General features: G+C 43.6%; 1 protein-coding gene across 1 annotated transcript in view; it reads left to right on the forward strand.

Moving 5' to 3' along the window:
- The window catches only part of LOC137260129 (glutamyl aminopeptidase-like), a 76,552-nt gene that overhangs the window by 37,377 nt on the left and 16,808 nt on the right, over positions 1–22,367 (forward strand). The window contains exons 2-5 of the mRNA XM_067797831.1: positions 5,783–5,892; positions 15,027–15,190; positions 16,018–16,138; positions 16,417–16,571. Coding sequence (XP_067653932.1) covers positions 5,783–5,892; positions 15,027–15,190; positions 16,018–16,138; positions 16,417–16,571 — 550 coding nt within the window. The remainder of the gene's footprint in view (positions 1–5,782; positions 5,893–15,026; positions 15,191–16,017; positions 16,139–16,416; positions 16,572–22,367) is intronic.

The raw sequence follows: 22,367 nt of genomic DNA on the forward strand, positions 1-22,367 counted from the left end.
GTGTATACCTGTATGGTGTATGGCAGTGTGGCGTATGGTAGTGTTGTATATGGCAGTGAGGTGTGTAGCTGTGTTATGTACGGTAATGTGGTGTATGGCAGTCGTTTTGTATAGGATTGTTTTGTATGGTACTGTGGTGTATGGCTGTGTGATGTGTGTAAAAGCTGTTTTCGAGTGAACGAATGTCGACGAAGGCTGTTGCCTGGGTTTCAGTTTTTTTCTGGTGACCAAGCATGGTATACTGATAGTTCAATGTCTTGAAACTTTAAGGCAATAATATTATATTTGAACACATCGGATCTTAATATGTTGATTCATGACATACATAGTATATCAATCATCACAAGTCAGGTTCAATACATGGTCAGTGCACCACCAACACAACAACTCTGGTTAAAATATCTACATGAACATCTATATTAAGTGCTACATATGGCTGTAAGGGCTATGTATGGGGTATGTACGGGGTGTGTATGGCTGTATGGGGTATGTATGGGGGTATGTATGGGTTATGTATGGGGTATGTATGGGGGTATGAATGGCTGTATGGGGTATGTATGGGGGTATGTATGGGTTATGTATGGGGGTATGTATGGGGGTATGTATGGCTGTATGGGGTATGTATGGGGTATGTATGGGGGTATGAATGGCTGTATGGGGTATGTATGGGGGTATGTATGGGTTATGTATGGGGGTATGTATGGGGGTATGTATGGCTGTATGGGGTATGTATGGGGGTATGTATGGGTTATGTATTCGGGTATGTATGGGGGTATGCATGGCTGTATGGGGTATGTAGATGTCTTACATGGACCGCTGTTTGGCTGTTGTAGATGAAACATAAGCCAGTCGATAGTGTGGAGTGTCATGCTCTGTATACATCTCGAAAGAACAGCGAGCACAATTCCAACATGTGTGACTTTCAGGTGAATCTCTAGTTGATGCGCAGTGTCTTATTTATGATGCACCTACCGACCAAGGGACACGTTGCAGAATGACATAATAGAATTAATCCAAAAGTTATCTACTGGGAATATTCTTCGACACTTTTTAAAAGACAGGGTGATTTCTCACGAAAAGCTGATTGAAATGGGGAAATGGTTCAGCAGAAGATCTCAAGTGTGAGGTCAGTCTGTGCGAGGCACTTAGTTGGCGAAATTGTCATTGCAGGAATATATAGCTGAAACGGTCAGGAAACTCGTAGCAGTAAACCAGTTTCACTGTGTGTATTCTATGTTAGTAAGTCAGTCTTAAACAGTGTGTATTATATGTTCATAACACTGTAATGACTGCATTTCATGTCCATAAACCAGTCCAATCTTCTTCTTATTCTAGGTCTATAAACCAGTATCCTAGAGTGTGTTCTAATTCCAGTCAAACTTAGTATTGTGTATATCCATGTCTATAACCCTGTGATCGTGTATACACGCATCTTGGATGCCTGGTCGTAGGTATTTCATGTCCCTAAGCATTACCTGACGCACTTCTAGCCAGACTTATTTCTAGTTCTGCTGGAGATGAAGCAGGGTTTGAATGTGTCTCTATTGTACACGCTTTTACCACAAATGTGATTTTCATCGCTCCATGAGACATATTTGTCGGCGTGTTATTGCATTAGTGTCATGTTCTATTATCGGCACACGTTAAGCTTATAATTAAAGATGCTATATCAATTGTTGGATCTCTTTTGTCAGCATAACCTTTACGCCGGACTGAATGGCGTTATTACGCTGTAATCAGCCCAACGCTCTTGGTTGGCATAAAGTATGACCCATCTTGTGTCTCGGTTTCCAAGTATCAGGGTATATATATGTTGTCCATTTGATAATTTATTTCACATCGATCCGGTGATAATCTGAATTTCATCATATGGAGAAAGTTCGAGTATAATTCACTGTCAATATGAAAAACACAGTGCACTATCCACGGGCCCATATGTAGTGGACAGGTTGTGGTAATAAAAAAGGTCAAAGTGATCACTTCACCTGGAACTTTGTAGTCCGCGAGCGGTTGACATTCGAAGATATCGTTAACTTTCAGCTGCACGTGTCCTTTCACTTCACGGTTAGGTGAGATGAGAAGTGGTTCAGTTGGCTCACACCATCAACTCCTTGGATGGCTCTAACATTCTTTCTTCTACGAGGCTAACGCAAAAAATCTCGTACACCTGTAGTTGGCACTGACAGTCTTCTACACGTGTAGTTAGCACTGGCAGTCATCTACACCTGTAGTTAGCACTGGCAGTCCTCTACACCTGTAGTTAGCACTGGTAGCCTTCTACACCTGTAGTTAGCACTGGCAGTCCTCTACACCTGTAGTTAGCACTGGCAGTCCTCTACACCTGTAGTTAGCACTGGTAGTCCTCTACACCTGTAGTTGGCACTGGCAGTCCTCTACACCTGTAGTTAGCACTGGTAGTCCTCTACACCTGTAGTTAGCACTGGCAGTCCTCTACACCTGTAGTTGGCACTGGCAGTCTTCTACACCTGTAGTTGGCACTGGCAGTCTTCTACACCTGTAGTTAGCACTGGCAGTCCTCTACACCTGTAGTTGGCACTGGCAGTCCTCTACACCTGTAGTTAGCACTGGCAGTCCTCTACACCTGTAGTTAGCACTGGCAGTCCTCTACACCTGTAGTTAGCACTGGCAGTCCTCTACACCTGTAGTTAGCACTGGTAGTCCTCTACACCTGTAGTTGGCACTGGCAGTCCTCTACACCTGTAGTTAGCACTGGCAGTCCTCTACACCTGTAGTTAGCACTGGCAGTCCTCTACACCTGTAGTTGGCACTGGCAGTCTTCTACACCTGTAGTTGGCACTGGCAGTCTTCTACACCTGTAGTTAGCACTGGCAGTCCTCTACACCTGTAGTTGGCACTGGCAGCCTTCTACACCTGTAGTTAGCACTGGCAGTCCTCTACACATGTAGTTAGCACTGGCAGTCCTCTACACCTGTAGTTAGCACTGGCAGTCCTCTACACCTGTAGTTAGCACTGGCATTTCTCTATTACTCTGCATCTACAGTGTTCTTCAGCTAAATGTGAGACTGGAAGTCTTCTACCCCTGCAGTTGGCATTTGCAGTTTTCTTCACATGTCTGAGAAGCACGTGATATTTAAGCCTCCTACACTTGAAGTTAGTACTGACGAGTCGCTGCATCTGCAGTTTACGCTCTGCTGACCTCCTTATATAGAACCGGGTGTTTCCTTCACGAACACAAACAACGAGAAATGGGTTTCATGCACTTCTTTGAGGGGCACTTTAGAAGCTGGAAACTACAATACTGAACAAACTTTATGGATAACAACTTTTATTTCTGAGTGCTACGTGTCGTTATATTTTGTGCTTCGAGCTACTTTGACTCTTTCATACGACAAGGAATCAAGACCTCTCTGAGAACATCTCTGAGAGCAGATGCATACTGGAGCGATTGCTGTGTCTGTTGTGTCTGTGTCTTAGTCAGTGATTGCAACTGTGGGCGTCACCTATTGTCCATTACCGAGCTGCAAACGGAATTCCATATACAGCCATGGTGTCTACTGTAGTAAGACACATGCTTTCATCTGCTTGATGTATAAGTTTATGTAGTAGTGTTTGTTATGTATACCTCGTGTCTTCTGTCTTGTGTGTAACGTGGTCTGTGTTCATGTGCATAAAAACTTGAGGTCCTGAGTCACAGCCAGCAATCTGGCCAATATTATAAAGTATGGGCGTCACGGAAACGTGTAATTTAGTTTCAACTACTCAGACAGCTATTTCTAAATATGTACATTAAATGCAGAGCACTCTGTAATGTTTGTTGCATATTTTGAATTTACTGCGAATAGGCATGCCGGGATATAAACACTGTTATTTCACATGAGACGATCCATAATGTTCTAAATGTTTTATTACGGTCACGTTGAAATCATTTGAAACACATATACACTCGATTCTTGAAAAACACTCTGTCACACTTGTTTTCCTGTTATGCTGATATATGTGTTGTATCGGCCTCGGTAGGTAGCCCCTGGCGATGTGTCGTCAAAGGCAGCGTGTGTCCTGAATAACAACATGTGCCAAACAAAAGCGTAAAATATCATGGCACGATGATTGTAGCCTTGGATTCATTCCTCGTTCCACAGAGCATTCAAAACTAGATAACTAGGTGAATCCCCGACACCAGCAGTACGGCGGGCAACATATGACCTCTTACAAACAACATCTGATGACAATACCTGTCCCAACACGTACAACATCTAATCAGAGTATATGCCATGTCCTTTCGATATATGATAACAGTATATATCATGTCTTACAATATCTCATAACACCATATTTCTAGTTGTTGCCATGGCGTTGGGATGTAAGGTCTTGGTATGAAAACTTTGCCTAAACATTGTGACATAACTGACATCGCACTAACAGTTGGAAATCCATGTTAGAGAACCCATAAATTGCATATTCTGCCATGTCTTTGATATCCAAAAAATGCGCTATATTTGTGTTTCATGCTTTAGAATACCTACTGGGTGATAAAAATGTTTTGTCTATTTAAATCACGTTCAAGGTTTCCACACATAATGATACATCTGTGAATTGCCTGTGTAACATACATTTCTGGCTTTCACTCTTACCTGTCTCTTTAAACCTCCCTTTCCTTTAGTTCTCTTTTAAATTCCATTACCAGCTTTTTCAGGTGCAAACGCTTTGAGTGCTCTGCAATTATTTTCACCAAGGCTGACTAACCCAAAAGTTCAACTAAATATTCTGCAAGATTGTAAAGTTTACTTTTTGTCGTTGAAGACATCGCATCCATTATAACATATGAGAAAGCCAATTTCTTCAAAACATGTTTTTGCGCCTCACTTCAATCTCAACCTAAGACTCTGTATTTGCAAATAGTGATTTCATAATGATCCTGTGTAAACGATATTGATAGAATGAAAAAGATGGAACACTGGCCAATCTACCACTGAAAATATCTTGTTTCCAAGTCCAGCACATTCAATCCATAAATCCTTGACAAGCCGCCAATACAGGGCGATTTCCAAACTGAATTAGACATGCTAACATCAGAAGTCGGTACGAATAGAACTAAATTGTGAAATCGGTACATGACGGCACAAGAGGACGTAATAATCAACACATTGTATTGAAACTCGCAGTTTAGGTTTGCGAACACAACGGACACATAAGGAACAGAGGCACTAAGAAGCAGACTCGGGGTTGTATGTAAGTGCACGCAGGAGTCCGTCCACAGCGCTGTCAATAGCGTCTTGGGTCAGTGGCGCCCGGACTTCCAGTTGAGCATGGTTACCCCCATTTATATCTGCCCCCTTAGGCCCTAGATATTCGGGGATCGACCATCCACCTTCCACCGACCTAGATAAATGAGTGTCACCAGGATGAAAACAGGAATGGTAAAGTGCGTGGTTCCACAGGCTGTCAGTGAGTCGTTAACGTCCTTGGTATTTTCACTCCTACCTCTCCTCTACATGTTAGTCATTAGTCTTTTGGACCCTATCTGTAGTTCAGTAATGTAGCTGTGAGATGTGTGGATCCCATCTTCAGTATGTTTAATCGTGTGGATCCTATCTCCAGTATGTGTTGTCCTGTTCCTATCTGCAATATGTATAGTCGTGTGCATCCTGTCTCAAGGAAATACAGTCATGTTCCTATTTCTAGTATGTATAGTATGTTTCCTGGTGGGTCCTGTCTGCAGTATGTATAGACGTGTTCCTATCTGCAAGTATGTGCGTCGGGTACCTATTTGCGGCAGATTATCGGTGTTTGTTCTTCACAGGTTCCTAGCGTCCTCACAGTTGCAGCCCACAGATGCCCGCAGAGTCTTCCCGTGTTTTGACGAACCCGATTTCAAGGCGATATTCAAGATCACAATGATTCACCAACCAGGTAGGACAATGATTCATCAACCAGGTAGGACAATTATTTATCATCCAGATAGGACAATAATTTATCATCCAGGTGTGACAATGATTCAGCAACCAGGTAGGACAATGATTCAGCAACCAGGTAGGACAATGATTCACCAACCAGGTAAGACCATGATCCCTCAGCCAAGTAGAACAGTGATTCACCAACCAGACATGACAGTTTCACGCGGGTACGCCATGCTTCATCACACACCAGTGTCATATCCGCTGTCCACACATGAAGCACTTACCCTCATTTTAACAATCTGTGAAATGCTAAACACTTCGGTTAATCTAACTACCACAAAACGACTTCTTTCAGTGGCATTTTAGAAGTTGGTATGATGAGGATGAAGACTTTTACGTATATACAACTTCTGTCTCGCAGTGGATTCGACGGTGTTAAAAATGTTAACGGTGTTTGAATCAACACCGAAACGTCGAGTCCACTGCAAGAAAGAAGTTGTATATTCATTAAAGGCTTCATCCTTACTACAAAGGGGACATTTAGGCGTTTAGACGACACTTGGGATCGTGACACTCCTACATCATGACACAGAATCACTACCACATATATATATAACAGTCCTATGTTAACAAGGCAGTTCTGCTGACATTGTGCCTACTCCAACCCGAAACATCAAACTGCATAGCACCACCGTTCAGATGTTTAACTGTTATCCTATGGCACCGACAGATAACGTAATGACATAGTTGGTGGAAGGCCCGCCAGGGAGACAGGAGAGAGACTTTGAAGTATTGCTAAGAGGGCATACTCGCCTTATTTCTCCACTTAGTGTGCAATATGTAATTTGTTTCATTCAGCAGAATACGTTTGATTAGACTGGGTCGGTATAATGCTTGCATCTCACGGGGAGGCTGCCATCTAGATGTATTCATCATGCGAGATCATTTGACACCGGCTGTACTTACACCGGCGCCAGTCTCAGAGACTTCGTGATTCATATACCTTTAGCATAAAATTCATGCGTGCGTCAAAACGTTAGCTTTTACCTTACATCTTCTCGAAAGATTCAGAACCCCCGTATATGTATATATATGTGTGTTACGTCTAAAATGCCAAATTTGCATTGCTGCTTGTCATACCATAGAGATCGCCAGCTACATATATGTGTGCTACCTCATTCTGTCACAATAAAATCTGTCCTGCGTATCGACACCTTCACTGATATGATAGATATCATGGACCATTCAGGCTACGAAATACATTACACAGAATTTCTTCCCTTTCCGTACAAGAATCTGATGATCCCATATTTGTCCTGAAACTTATTCCGAAATCCCCATACCCAAGCTTGTTAAAATGGCAAATCTACTCACAGCCTCTGAGCGTTTTTTAACACAGACATCGCCGTCATGTCTACTGCAGCCATTTTGAATGTAAAGGCAGCAGATGCCCGTGGTAGTACCCAGTACCCGTAGTAGTACCCAGTGCCCGTAGTAGTACCCAGTACCCGTAGTAGTACCCAGTACCCGTAGTAGTACCCAGTGCCCATAGTAGTACCCAGTACCCGTAGTAGTACCCAGTACCCGTAGTAGTACCCAGTGCCCGTAGTAGTACCCAGTACCCGTAGTAGTACCCAGTACCCGTAGTAGTACCCAGTACTCGTAGTAGTACCCAGTGCCCATAGTAGTACCCAGAAACTGAGCAAGCACAATATCTGGATTATATGGACTGGAGATAAATATGACAACGATGAGTTACCGCAGACCAAGTGTGACGACCCGTACCGTAGGTAGATTCTCTGGCTGCTTATACGTATATTGAAGTCTTATGGTATGAAATCTGTTTTTTTTTCAAATATTTAATGTGAAATACCTAATTGTCAAAATGTGAATGGCTTGCAGGACACACATATGAGTAGTGACAGAATGTCTTGGCAGTACCCAACCCAAGAACATACTATCTGGATTCAACTGAAGAATAATAGGTCACGCGATGGAGTAATTACCGTGTAGGCATATTTATATAAAAAAGGTAAACCAAGTTTACAAGTTCATGAAGAAATACTTAGATGTTATGAAAATGCAAAACTAAATTGAACATTCCGGTTTCTATATTTTCTGGTCTTTACAATAGGTAGCTAGAAATATAATGTGAACAGTTGTATATTCTAGTATCTAACAAAACACTACTCGTAACACAAAGTAAGAACGTTGACACTCAAATGTAGACTGCATTGGTAAATGGAGGCATACAACCCAAGTCCAGTTTCACCCTAATCATGCATATGTACTTTGATGCAGCTGATTGGTGTTTAGAAGGTTTCATTGTGGTGATCTAGAGTGTAAAGGTGTCTTCCAGAGCAGGAATGTCGACATACTTTCTTGCTGAATCTTGCCACAAAGTACTTCAATGTTTGGAAGACATGAAAAGCGAAAGGTGTGAAACTGAATGAATACAGGACATGCTCTATGAGTTCTAAACTACAGTTAAGAACTGGAACGACGTGCAGGTGCATTACCCTGGGGGAGCATGCCTATAGAGAGTCTTCAGCTCATGTGATGTCAGTTTTGAAGGGTGCTAGTGCAACAGAGTGCATCGAAACCTTGCCCTGTCTATTGCATGGTTGACTATGTGACATGTGAGGAGTGGCTCATAATCCATAGTCGTATCAACAGTTCCAGACACAATTTCTCAATAGTAGCAGCTGAAGGTCGCCATCGAGGTCAAGGTCGCCCTTGTCGTTTTAAACAACTTCGTCTACATCTGAACAGTAACAAATGAAGGTACATCTTCATCTTCCTTAATCCTGGCGCCATCAACAGAAAACCAACCTCAGCGGGACATCGTGTCATCTGTGGTGATACCTGGGTCGGATACCTTGTAATCAGAACAATGTGCTTTTTTTCAGTAATTTCACCTAGAGGTCTCTCACCTGCGGAACACAATTATTGTGATATTCGATTGTGTTATAGACATGGGAGAGCACCCATAGTTCACAATAAAGCAACGAGGACTTTTTTACTGTAACCAAGGTGGTCCCTGTCACTGTACAGCTAGAAAGTGTCAGAGGCTGCAACCAAGGTGATCCCTGTCACTGTACAGTTAGAATGTGTCAGAGACTGCAACCAAGGTGATTCTGTCACTGTACAGTCAGAGTATGTCAGAGACTGCAACCAAGGTGATCCCTGTCACTGAACTGCTAGAATGTGTCAGAGATTGCAACCAAGGTGATCCTTGTCACTGTAGAGTTAAAATGTGTCAGAGACTGCAACTAAGGTGATCCGGGTCACTGTGCAGCTGCAACGTTTTCTTCTAAACAAGAGGCATATTTGCCTCTGAGCAAAAGGAAGTGGTGCGTCATACTTACTTCTGGACAGGAAGCAGTGGTGTGTCATACTTGGTTCTGAACAGGAGACAATGGTGTGTCAATCTTACTTCTGAACGGGGCAGTGGTGTGTTATACTTGCTTCTGAACAGGAAGTAGTAGTGTGTCATACTTGTTCCGAACAATAGACAGTGGTATGTCATACTTGTTTCTGCACAGGGGGCAGTGGTGTGTCATACTTCCTTCTGAACACGAGGCACTAGTGTGTCATACTTGGTCATGTGTCACACGCACTTGTTTTTGAACATTGTACGTGAGGATCCGCACTCACACATACACATCTAAATTCACTTACGCACTCAGACTGAAGAGAAGACAGGCATACTTAATCATTGCCAAGTAGATGGGCAAAGGATTGAATGCTCAATATGATACCTCTAGTCTCTACAAAGCCGTCCAATTCAAATGACGAAACGGAATGGAGACCTTCCCATATCTAACGCCGCCATCTTATCGGCAGTCCAAACCACAGCCATTTCTCTTCCTGTATTAAGTAACTATGAAAAGTGTCATAATTCCAAGTCAGTTTCGTAACGGTAACTTTATTAGAAAAAAGGAAATGTGTTTGATTAGCGTGCGCTGTAGTTAAGCTACAGCTCAGGGAATATCATTGCTCGGATTGTTTTATAGGAAACATTTAAGAGGATATAACGCTATGATGCCAATCGACCGTAACATCGAGGTCCTATCATTAGAAAGAATCTAATATTCATAATAGATCACAACAAAATTAGTTTTTCAACTGTAGACGTGAAAGAATGTTGTGTTGACAGAGAAACGTGATACAGTGTAGTGCTGACAGATAGTCGTTGAACAACCTATTGCTGGCAGATAGACGTGAAACAGCCTATTGATGACAGATAGACGTGAAACAGCCTATTGCTGGTAGATAGACGTGAATCAGCCTACTGATGACAGATAGACGTGAAACAGCCTACTGATGACAGATAGACGTGAAACAACCTATTGCTGGCAGATAGACGTGAATCAGCCTACTGATGACAGATAGACGTGAAGCAGCCTACTGATGACAGATAGACGTGAAACAGCCTATTGCTAACAGATAGACGTGAAACAGCCTATTGCTAACAGATAGACGTAAATTTGCCTATTGCTAACAGATAAGCGTGAAACAGCCTATTGCTGACGGATAGACGTGAAACAGCTTACTGTAGACAGATAGACGTGAAACAGCCTATTTCTGACAGAAGACGTGAAACAGCTTACTGCAGACAGATAGACGTGAAACAGCCTATTTCTGACAGAAGACGTGAAACAGCTTACAGCAGACAGAAGACGTGAAACAGCCTATTTCTGACAGAAGACGTGAAACAGCCTATTTCTGACAGAAGACGTGAAACAGTGTAATGCTGATACATATGTGTGACACATCATCGCAGCACATTTACAGCTGTGTAAATACTTGTATATTCGTACTTAATATTTAGCAGATGGTGTGTTCAGTGCAGTGGACATATCAAAGTATAATGCCAAATAGGAGGTAGTTGGCAACCATGGAGTCCGGGGATAATGAGTGAACTGCCCCACTTGCCGGCAGCATCTTAGTATCTCAAGCTGCAGTGATTGAAGCGTGTGGTAAAAACAGCACACGCTCAAGCTACACACGCGTGATTATGTTTTAAGACATCAACAATTACGAATCTAAAAAAAACTCACACATTATGAGTCGTAACATAATGATAGCAAACAGGCTTAACCTGGCGGGATACACTCCACATAACAATACATCTCGCTCGCTAAATGAGTGTGGTTTTTCGGTGCGGCAAAATCCTTCATAATTGATTATTCTTCAAAGCCCGATGAGTGGACATACGATATCCTCACTCAGTATTTTCTCTCTACAGCATGGTGTTGGGAGGATACTGTATACCAGCAGACGCGAAGATGTAGGCCTTGTTGTAAACAATGTGATGTCGAAAGGATGTTGTATTCCAGCAGACGCGAAGATGTAGACCTTGTTGTAAACACTGTGATGTCGAAAGGATGTTGTATTCCAGTAGACGCGAAGATGGAGACCTTGTTGTAAACACTGTGATGTCGAAAGGATGTTGTATTCCAGTAGACGTGATGTTGTAGGCCTTGTTGTAAACAATGTGATGTCGAAAGGATGTTGTATTCCAGTAGACGCGATGTTGTAGGCCTTGTTGTAAACACTGTGATGTCGAAAGGATGTTGTATTCCAGTAGACGCGAAGATGTAGGCCTTGTTGTAAACACTGTGATGTCGAAAGGATGTTGTATTCCAGTAGACGTGATGTTGTAGGCCTTGTTGTAAACAATGTGATGTCGAAAGGATGTTGTATTCCAGTAGACGCGATGTTGTAGGCCTTGTTGTAAACACTGTGATGTCGAAAGGATGTTGTATTCCAGTAGACGCGAAGATGTAGGCCTTGTTGTAAACACTGTGATGTCGAAAGGATGTTGTATTCCAGTAGACGCGAAGATGTAGGCCTTGTTGTAAACAATGTGATGTCGAAAGGATGTTGTATTCCAGTAGACGCGAAGATGTAGGCCTTGTTGTAAACACTGTGATGTCGAAAGGATGTTGTATTCCAGTAGACGCGAAGATGTAGGTGTTGTTGTAAACACTGTGATGTCGAAAGGATGTTGTATTCCAGTAGACGCGAAGATGTAGACCTTGTTGTAAACACTGTGATGTCGAAAGGATGTTGTATTCCAGTAGACGCGAAGATGTAGGCCTTGTTGTAAACACTGTGATGTCGAAAGGATGTTGTGTTCCAGTAGACGCGAAGATGTAGACCTTGTTGTAAACACTGTGATGTCGAAAGGATGTTGTATTCCAGTGGACGCGAAGATGTAGGCCTTGTTGTAAACACTGTGATGTCGAAAGGATGTTGTATTTCATTAGACGCGAAGATGTAGGCCTTGTTGTAAACAATGTGATGTCGAAAGGATGTTGTATTTCAGTAGACGCGAAGATGTAGGCGTTGTTGTAAACAATGTGATGTGGAAAGGATGTTGTATTCCAGTAGACGCGATGTTGTAGGCCTTGTTGTAAACACTGTGATGTGGAAAGGATGTTGTATTCCAGTAGACGCGATGTTGTAGGCCTTGTTGTAAACAATGTAATGTCGAAAGGATGTTGTATTCCAGTAGACGCGATGTTGTAGGCCTTGTTGTAAACAATGTGATGTCGAAAGGATGTTGTATTCCAGTAGACGCGAAGATGTAGGCCTTGTTGTAAACACTGTGATGTCGAAAAGATGTTGTATTCCAGTAGACGCGAAGATGTAGGCCTTGTTGTAAACACTGTGATGTCAAAAGGATGTTGTATTCCAGTAGATGCGAAGATGTAGGCCTTGTTGTAAACACTGTGATGTCGAAAGGATGTTATATTCCAGTAGACGCGATGTTGTAGGCCTTGTTGTAAACAATGTGATGTCGAAAGGATGTATTCCAGTAGACGCGAAGATGTAGGCCTTGTTGTAAACAATGTGATGTGGAAAGGATGTTGTATTCCAGTAGACGCGAAGATGTAGGCCTTGTTGTAAACACTGTGATGTCGAAAGGATGTTGTATTCCAGTAGACGCGATGTTGTAGGCCTTGTTGTAAACACTGTGATGTCGAAAGGATGTTGTGTTCCAGTAGACGCGAAGATGTAGACCTTGTTGTAAACACTGTGATGTCGAAAGGATGTTGTATTCCAGTAGACGCGAAGATGTAGGCCTTGTTGTAAACACTGTGATGTCGAAAGGATGTTGTATTCCAGTAGACGCGAAGATGTAGGCCTTGTTGTAAACAATGTGATGTCGAAAGGATGTTGTATTCCAGTAGACGCGAAGATGTAGGCCTTGTTGTAAACACTGTGATGTCGAAGGGATGTTGTATTCCAGTAGACGCGAAGATGTAGGCCTTGTTGTAAACACTGTGATGTCGAAAGGATGTTGTATTCCAGTAGACGCGAAGTTGTAGGCCTTGTTGTAAACACTGTGATGTCGAAAGGATGTTGTATTCCAGTAGACGCGAAGATGTAGGCCTTGTTGTAAACAATGTGATGTGGAAGGGATGTTGTATTCCAGTAGACGCGAAGATGTAGGCCTTGTTGTAAACAATGTGATGTCGAAAGGATGTTATATTCCAGTAGACGCGAAGATGTAGGCCTTGTTGTAAACAATGTGATGTGTTGTTGACACTGGTGTATTCACTTGACTATGATCTTGGGAAGATGCTGTATATCATCCGCGATGTTGCAGTCAGTGCACATTAATCCTTTCCAGAATCTGACGCCATCGTCAGTTAGATACAACTCACAGATCGCCCATTATTAACAGTTATCATGATTACAGACGCTATAAAGTATATGGTTGATAGCGGTACTGTCCACCTGGTGTCTGGTGCAGGAGTGTGAACTTCGATATAAACGCGGGCCCACCACTACAGATGAATGAGTCGTTTCATAATAGGGTTAGAATTTTCTTGGGGTAGCCATGGATATCAGTGTCCCACAGACTCCTATCTTGGCGACACGTGACAGATGTTCACATTGCTAGAATATATTACAGCGACGACCATTTATGAGGAACACAGGGAATCCAGTGATGATCGTGGAGAACGCTGGACATATAGCTCTAGGGTTGTCCGTTATCATATACTCACCCTGGCTTTATCATAACAGCGACGCCATGAGGAGGTCATGTGAACACAGCACGTGCGTGGGGTTGACTTTAGTAGCACTGGGATTTGTTGTAATAACGTCAATACGTGCATCTCAAACATGTACTTACATTATTGTAGATAATACATGTCTTGTACGTAAATGATATCGTAATCTGCTTAGGCGAAGGTGTAATCTGCGACGACTACATCGACTTGGGTGGGCCAGGTGGTGCGATAACGTTTGATTCTGAAATATAGACAACTGCCGATACTGTTCCAGTACCGTAACAAAAGAGTACGCGTCTATAACAGCGGGTATGAAAGTTTGCCCATAATTGCGGTGAATGACAGGGTGCTGAAGCGTCATGATGTGGGGGACAATCTCCTACACGCCGAAATCTAACTTTGTGCTTCTTCTGGGAAATTTAGCTACTATTCTATGCGGACACGGAATCTTAGGTATTCACATGGTGTACTGCAAGGGGGAGTTGTTCCAACAAGATAATGTCAGGTCTCACACTGTACATACAGGCGCCCAGACTTTAGATCAACATGTGAAGACGGTACAAAGTAGTTTTGCCTGCTCATGGCGGCCACAATAGATACTGACGACAACGCCTAGTAGTGAACGCCCAACCTATTAAGCTTTTTTAAGCTATAGATATTAATACATCTTTTATTTTGTGGAATTTGGCTGTAAATGATCTAGAATCACATTTGTTATGTCGCTGTTCAAGTTAGCAGATTAAATTCGTGCAAATACACTTATGCGTTTCTTTTGGGGGAAGATCATATATTACGCCCCAGGAAGGACTCAGCAATAGCATATAAGAGGAACGTAGCCTATATGCCTTGGAAAGTATCGTCTACTTCAATGTAGGGATAGTCCAGACAGATATAACCTCAAGAGTGAACAGTCCATTGGCGAATAATCAGCTTCGAATGTTGTATTCCTACCCCACCTGAAGACTTACAACGTCTTTTTCAAAAGAAATTTCAATAATGTGCTTGTAATAATGCACATTATTACACATTACAGTGCCGGTATTGCAGAGACAGAAGGACCACATGATATATCAAATACATGACGTCTGGTGATATTGATATTGTTTGCACTATTCAGGTTATCAGGCGCTGAGTAACATGCCCTTGTATCGCACATCCGTGCTCAGTAACGGGTGGCTGAAGAAAGAGTTCGAACCTACACCTATCATGTCCACCTACATCCTTGCATTCGTCGTCGCAGACTTCAAATCCAGAAATTACAGTTTTAACAGCGGCTACCAGGTAGTATAGAGCACCCAACCGACAATGCAAAGCCTCGAGCAACGAGACTGTAATTGTCAATTCTTTTTTCATGCCATATGGATCCTTAACATCTACCTCCCTACCATGCTTCTACCTGAAACATCTACCTTCTTGCCTTGTTTGTCAGTCACCACCACCTTGCTTTCATGTTTGTCAGTCATCTCCGCCTTCCTGTCATGTTTGTCAGCCACCATCACCTTCCTGCCATGTTTGTCAGTCACCACCACCTTGCTACCATGTTTGTCAGTCACTTTTACCTAATTGTCATGTTTGACAGTCACCACCACCTTGCTATCATGTTTGTCATTCTCCTTTACCTTCTTGCCATGTTTGTCAGTCACCACCACCGTCCTGCCTTCTTTGTCAGGCATCTCTGCCACCTACCATGTTTGTCAGTCACCTTTACCTTCCTGCCATGTTTGTCAGTCACCTTTACCTTCCTGCCATATTTGTCAGTCACCACCACCTTCCTGCCATGTTTGTCAGTCACATTTACCTTCCTGTCATGTTTGACAGTCACCATCACCTTGCTATAATGTTTGTCAGTCACCTCTATCTTCCTGCCGTGCTTTTACCTGTAACATCTACCTTCCTGCCATGTTTGTCAGTCATCTCCGCCTTCCTGCCATGTTTGTCAGTCACTTCTACCGTTCTACAATGTTTGTCGGGTCTACCTTCCTACCATATTTGTCAGTCATCTCTGCCTTCCTACCATGTTTGTCACTCACCTTTCTTTCTTGCCACGTTTGTCAGTGACCTATACTTTCCTGAACGTGATTATAAAGATGACCTACTCTGTCTTGCAGCTCCGTATTTGGGCCCAGCCTGATGCCTACTCACAGACCAAACACGCCTTGGATTTCGGCGTGAAGACGTACAACTTCTTCACTGATTACTTCAACACGTCGGATGTAGTTCCAAAGGCGGGTCGGTATTCACACGTATACACATATCAGATTTCTTTTATTACAAACATCGTGATAGTTACGTTTTATTAGTAATGCTAAATGTGAAAAAATCATAGTACATACATACATACATACATACATACATACATACATACATACATACATACATACATACATACATACATACATACATACATACATACATACATACATACATACATACATACATACATACATACATACATACATACATACATACATACCTTACATGAGTTGTCCATCCTCTCCGTTCCCCAGACCACGTAGCGGTTCCTGACTTCAGTGGAGGCGCTATGGAGAACTGGGGTCTGGTCATCTACCGCGAGACGGCGCTGCTGTATGACCCCCATGTATCCTCCAGCTCCAACAAGTACATGGTCACACTGATCATGGCCCACGAGATCGCACACACGGTCAGTATCACCAGCTCCAACAAGTACATGGTCACACTGATCATGGCCCACGAGATCGCACACACGGTCAGTATCACCAGCTCCAACAAGTACATGGTCACACAGATCATGGCCCACGAGATCGCACACAAGGTCAGTATCAAAAGCTCCGACAAGTACATGGTCACACAGATCGTGGCCCACGAGATCGCACACACGGTCAGTATCACCAGCTCCAACAAGTACATGGTCACACTGATCATGGCCCACGAGATCGCACACACGGTCAGTATCAGCTGTTTGACCCTAAACGGTAGGTGGGAAGTCAATGTTCCTTTAGGTGTCCTGGTGTCGAACTGACGGTCTCGAGTCACTCACACTGAAGTCGTGATCTCGCGTTATGTTAGGCATTGTTTCAAGCTAAATAGTGAAGAGTTTCGGCTGATCTGATATGAGGCGCCCATAATTTCCTAGTTCAGCCTCGGCGTTTTCTTCCTATAATATATAACCAGAAGGTGGTGCTCTGGCTTGACAGTCAGCAGCTGTGTGATGTTTGAGACTTTGCATACGACCCCACCCCGATGTATATGTTCATCGATGTATCATCGATGTATATGTTGTTGAAAATGCAGTGGGCTGAGATGGTGTTTCCGATGAGGCGAAGTATACAGTCCACTTCTTCCGGGAAAACACATCATAGCGGTTATAATGTGTCAGTCATGATTATTGTGTCTGATATTCTCACTTTATAACGGTCCCTTCATAACATGGGCATCACATGTGGGCATAGTAACACCGGGATCTGTTGTGACAGCAGGGGATCCTAGAAGCGAGTAAGTAAGGACTGTCAAAATTATTCAATACGCGGATTCACTTTAAGTCTGCATTGCGTCATTTTCACTAAGTGTTGAGTGGTCACATTAAAGAAGTTTAGCTTGGTATTTACTTTATTTGATGATTACTCTCCTGCCACAAGATGATCTCTCCTGCTATCACCCAATAGGGTGGTCCCTCCTCCTGTATTCCACGGATGCAGCACCCCATCCTCTTCTGTAATCACGACATACGGTGGTCTCTAGTTTGTATTATTTGGATGTAAAAACCCCACCCTCTTCTGTTATCACCCGGTCTGGTGGCCTCTCCAGATCTCTCCTGTATTCCACGGATGTAGGAACCCATCCTCTTGTGTAGTTACCCGATGTGGTGGTCTTCTCTCCTGTATTCCACTGATGTAGGAACCCATCCTCTTGTGTAGTTACCCGATGTGGTGGTCTTCTCTCCTGTATTCCACTGATGTAGGAACCCATCCTCTTGTGTAGTTACCCGATGTGGTGGTCTCCTTTCCTGTATTCCACGGATGTAGGAACCCATCCTCTTGTGTAGTTACCCGATGTGGTGGTCTCCCCCACTGTATTCCACGGATGTAGGAAAACATCCTCTTGTGTAGTTACCCGATATGGTGGTCTCCCCCACTGTATTCCACGAATGTAGGAACCCATCCTCTTGTGTAGTTACCCGATGTGGTGGTCTCCCCCACTGTATTCCACGGATGTAGGAAAACATCCTCTTGTGTAGTTACCCGATGTGGTGGTCTCCCCCCATTGTATTCCACGAATGTAGGAACCCATCCTCTTGTGTAGTTACCCGATATGGTGGTCTCCCCCACTGTATTCCACGAATGTAGGAACCCATCCTCTTGTGTAGTTACCCGATGTGGTGGTCTCCTTTCCTGTATTCCACGGATGTAGGAACCCATCCTCTTATGTAGTTACCCGATGTGGTGGTCTCCCCCACTGTATTCCACGGATGTAGGAAAACATCCTCTTGTGTAGTTACCCGATGTGGTGGTCTCCCCCCATTGTATTCCACGAATGTAGGAACCCACCCTCTTGTGTAGTTACCCGATATGGTGGTCTCCCCCACTGTATTCCACGAATGTAGGAACCCATCCTCTTGTGTAGTTACCCGATGTGGTGGTCTCCTTTCCTGTATTCCACGGATGTAGGAACCCATCCTCTTATGTAGTTACCCGATGTGGTGGTCTCCCCCACTGTATTCCACGGATGTAGGAAAACATCCTCTTGTGTAGTTACCCGATGTGGTGGTCTCCCCCCATTGTATTCCACGAATGTAGGAACCCACCCTCTTGTGTAGTTACCCGATATGGTGGTCTCCCCCACTGTATTCCACGAATGTAGGAACCCATCCTCTTGTGTAGTTACCCGATGTGGTGGTCTCCCCCACTGTATTCCACGAATGTAGAAGTATTCTACACCCCATCCTCTTGTTTATTCGTCCACACTCCTGTACTCCATGGATGTAGTTCTCCATCTTCTTGTGTGATCACCCGATGTATATTGTTCCACATTCCTGTATTCCATGAGTATTGCCCTCCATCTTCTTGTGTAATCAACCATGATGTATATTGGTCCACATGTCTTTATTCTACGGATATAGCTCCCCATTCCCTCGTGTAATGTCATGATATGGTCCTGTATTTTGCTTTTCACTTTCTCAGCTCATGAAGTCTCTTGATTCATTGTAAATTATCTTTGTCTTCACCCTCCTCCCAAGAACGCTGTACATCAGAATTAGCTTGAAAAAGACAAAATCTTTGGCACGTTTCTGACCTTTTAAATCTGTGAACAGTAAACCGAGTTAGCCGGATGTTGAAACTTCGTGAGTAAATTGTCGATTCCAGTTTCAGTCGCACAAATCATTTTATGGGGATTACAAAAGTATCGACTGAGAGTAAACGGCTGAGCTGCTGCTGTAACACACTTCAAATGTTTTTTTAACAAAAGCACAGTGAAAGTTAATCATAACCTCAAGGGGGCTGCCACTGTTCCCTCTTAGAACCACGGAGGCAGGCGCACGGACTGCTGTCGCTTTCAAGTAGATGAAACACGGCGGAGCAAGATAAATTTGTGCATTTTATCATTATTTTTAAACTGTTTTATGTGATCTTTACAATGTACCCACACCCAGCTTGGTGTCAACTGAAAGTGAGTCTGCAGTATGGCACTCGGTGCAAACCTGTGGTCGTCATAAGTCGACAGGGTCTGAAAGCATAAAAAAATCCAAAATAACAGCAACAACAAAAGGAAACAAAAAACCCAAACAATTGTTTATCAGGCATCTCATGCAGGCTAAGTCACTCTAATACGGATACTTCGCTCGTCTCATACAGGCTCTAAGTCACTACAATACAGACAAGTGATTCGTCTTGGGCAGGTTGTAAGTCACTTCAATACAGATTCGTCGACTCGTCAGATGCAGGTTCTATGTCACGTCAATACGGAGACGTCATTCGTCTCATGCAGGCTCTGTCACGTCGATTCGGATAGTCCGTCGTCTCATACAGGCTGTATGTCACCTCAATGCGGATACGTTAGTCGTCTCATACAGGCTGTATGTCACCTCAATGCGGATACGTTAGTCGTCTCATACAGGCTGTATGTCACCTCAATGCGGATACGTTAGTCGTCTTATGCAGGCTCTGTCACCTCGATATGGATACGTGACTCGTCTCATGGAGGCTTTAAATTCACCTCAATACCGTGACGTCACACGTCACTTGCAAGTTCGATACCTCTTCAAACACGAACACGACACACATCTCTTACAAACTCTATGGCTCCTATGTTGCTCCTGACAGATAGGTTTGTTGCTCTGTTTTGCGAATTTTGCGGTTACTTATATCTGATAGATTAATTGTCCTATGCAAGCCACGTCAATGTGGATAGGGGCTCATCTGGGGAGTCGTGACCGGATATTGTTTGGATTTATGATAGGCTCTGTGTGATGGATACACGTTCCAGACCAAGTCTGTTGTCAGGACATTGAACATCATAATGTTAGCCTGGTGTACCCGAACCAGCTATAGTAAAATATTGTTTTCAGTTTGCCTGGAATTCTTCGGCGGACGCTTTGTATTTTGAATTGTGTTGCTCTAACGATCAAGAATTGCTGCAGGTTTTCCACTGTGAAGTTATCACATGGACACAATCGTACTTGTGAAATATTTCTTCTCTTATCATGCCGCTGACAGTCACATATTCATTATCCCCAAACAACGCATGTCTCGCGCAATCCCATGAGGCCACACGATAACTCCCGAGAACGAGGGCTTTCTCTGATTGCTATCGACTGTCGATGTCTCCGGTGAATGCTCAACCCAATATACGCATACCTGATAAATTGATCTTGTCCAAACTGACAATACCAATTTAAATATCAAAGAAAATATGTCACCCAATGCCCCTGTTTCCGATCCCATTTAGAACTTTACAGTTTTTACTACAACTCGTCTGCAAAACATGGAAATGTAGCGTGACATCTTCAAATGGTGCTCGCTGTAATCTATTAAGACGCAGCTCAGATGGTGTGCATGGAGGCACAGTATGCTAATATTCATGGCGAAGCCATTAGTCATTGAAATATTTAACTTCCTTCTTACTTACAAACTGCATTTGACCAGCACTGGTCCATCCTTTCTGTCACGAAAATATTTCATCATTACCCCTGCAGCCAATTTGAAAGTGTTTCCTAAACTAGAGAGCCGCCTATACTATGGATGTGTGGACGTCAGTTTCCCCTAACCGGAAGTGTTTCCTGCACGACGCCCGGTGTCGTATAATACACAGCTTCCACAACCTGGCAGTAATTCCTTCACAACACTGTCGTGTAATAAGAAGTTTCTCCAAACAGGAACCAGGCCCCTATTTCTCGAAAGAAAATTAAGTCTGAGTTTTGACTTAACTCGCGATGTCAAGTGTTTCAGTGGGTGGGGTGTGGTATAGGGTTACCGATGGCGAGTATATCATAGGGTGGGTTGTGTTGCTGGGTTACGAATATCAAGTGTTTCATGGGGTGTCGTGTGGTACAGGGTTACCGATGTGGAGTGTTTCATGGGGTGGTTTGTGGTACAGGGTTACCGATGTGGAGTGTTTCGTGGGGTGGGTTGTGGTACAAGGTTACCGATGTGGAGTGTTACATGGAGTGTGGTGTGGTACAGGGTTACCGATGTGGAGTGTTTCATGGAGTGTGGTGTGGTACATGGCTACCGATGTGGATTTTTTCATGGGGCGGGTTGTGGTACATGGTTACCAATGTGGATTTTCTCTTGGGGTGTGGTGTGGTACAGGGTTACCGATGTGGATTGTTTCATGGGGTGGTTTGTGGTACAGGGTTACCGATGTGGAGTGTTTCATGGAGTGCGGTGTGGTACAGGGTTACTGATGTGGATTTTTTCATGGAGTATGGTGTGGTACAGGGTTACCGATGTGGAGTGTTTCATGGGGTGTGGTGTGGTACAGGGTTACCGATGTGGATTGTTTCATGGGGTGGGTTGTGGTACAGGGTTACCGATGTGGAGTGTTTCATGGGGTGGGTTTTGGTACAGGGTTACCGATGTGGAGTGTTTCATGGGGTGTGGTGTGGTACATGGTTACTGATGTGGAGTGTTTCATGGGGTGGGTTGTGGTACAGGGTTACCGATGTGGAGTGTTTCATGGGGTGGGTTTTGGTACAGGGTTACCGATGTGGAGTGTTTCATGGGGTGTGGTGTGGTACATGGTTACTGATGTGGAGTGTTTCATGGGGTGGGTTGTGGTACAGGGTTACCAATGTGGAGTGTTTCATGGGGTGGGTTGTGGTGCAGGGTTACCGATGTGGAGTGTTTCATGGAGTGTGGTGTGGTACATGGCTACCGATGTGGATTTTTTCATGGGGCGGGTTGTGGTACATGGTTACCAATGTGGATTTTCTCTTGGGGTGTGGTGTGGTACAGGGTTACCGATGTGGATTGTTTCATGG

This window comes from Haliotis asinina, chromosome 13 (assembly GCF_037392515.1).
Source record: "Haliotis asinina isolate JCU_RB_2024 chromosome 13, JCU_Hal_asi_v2, whole genome shotgun sequence".
Lineage (NCBI taxonomy): Eukaryota > Metazoa > Mollusca > Gastropoda > Lepetellida > Haliotidae > Haliotis > Haliotis asinina.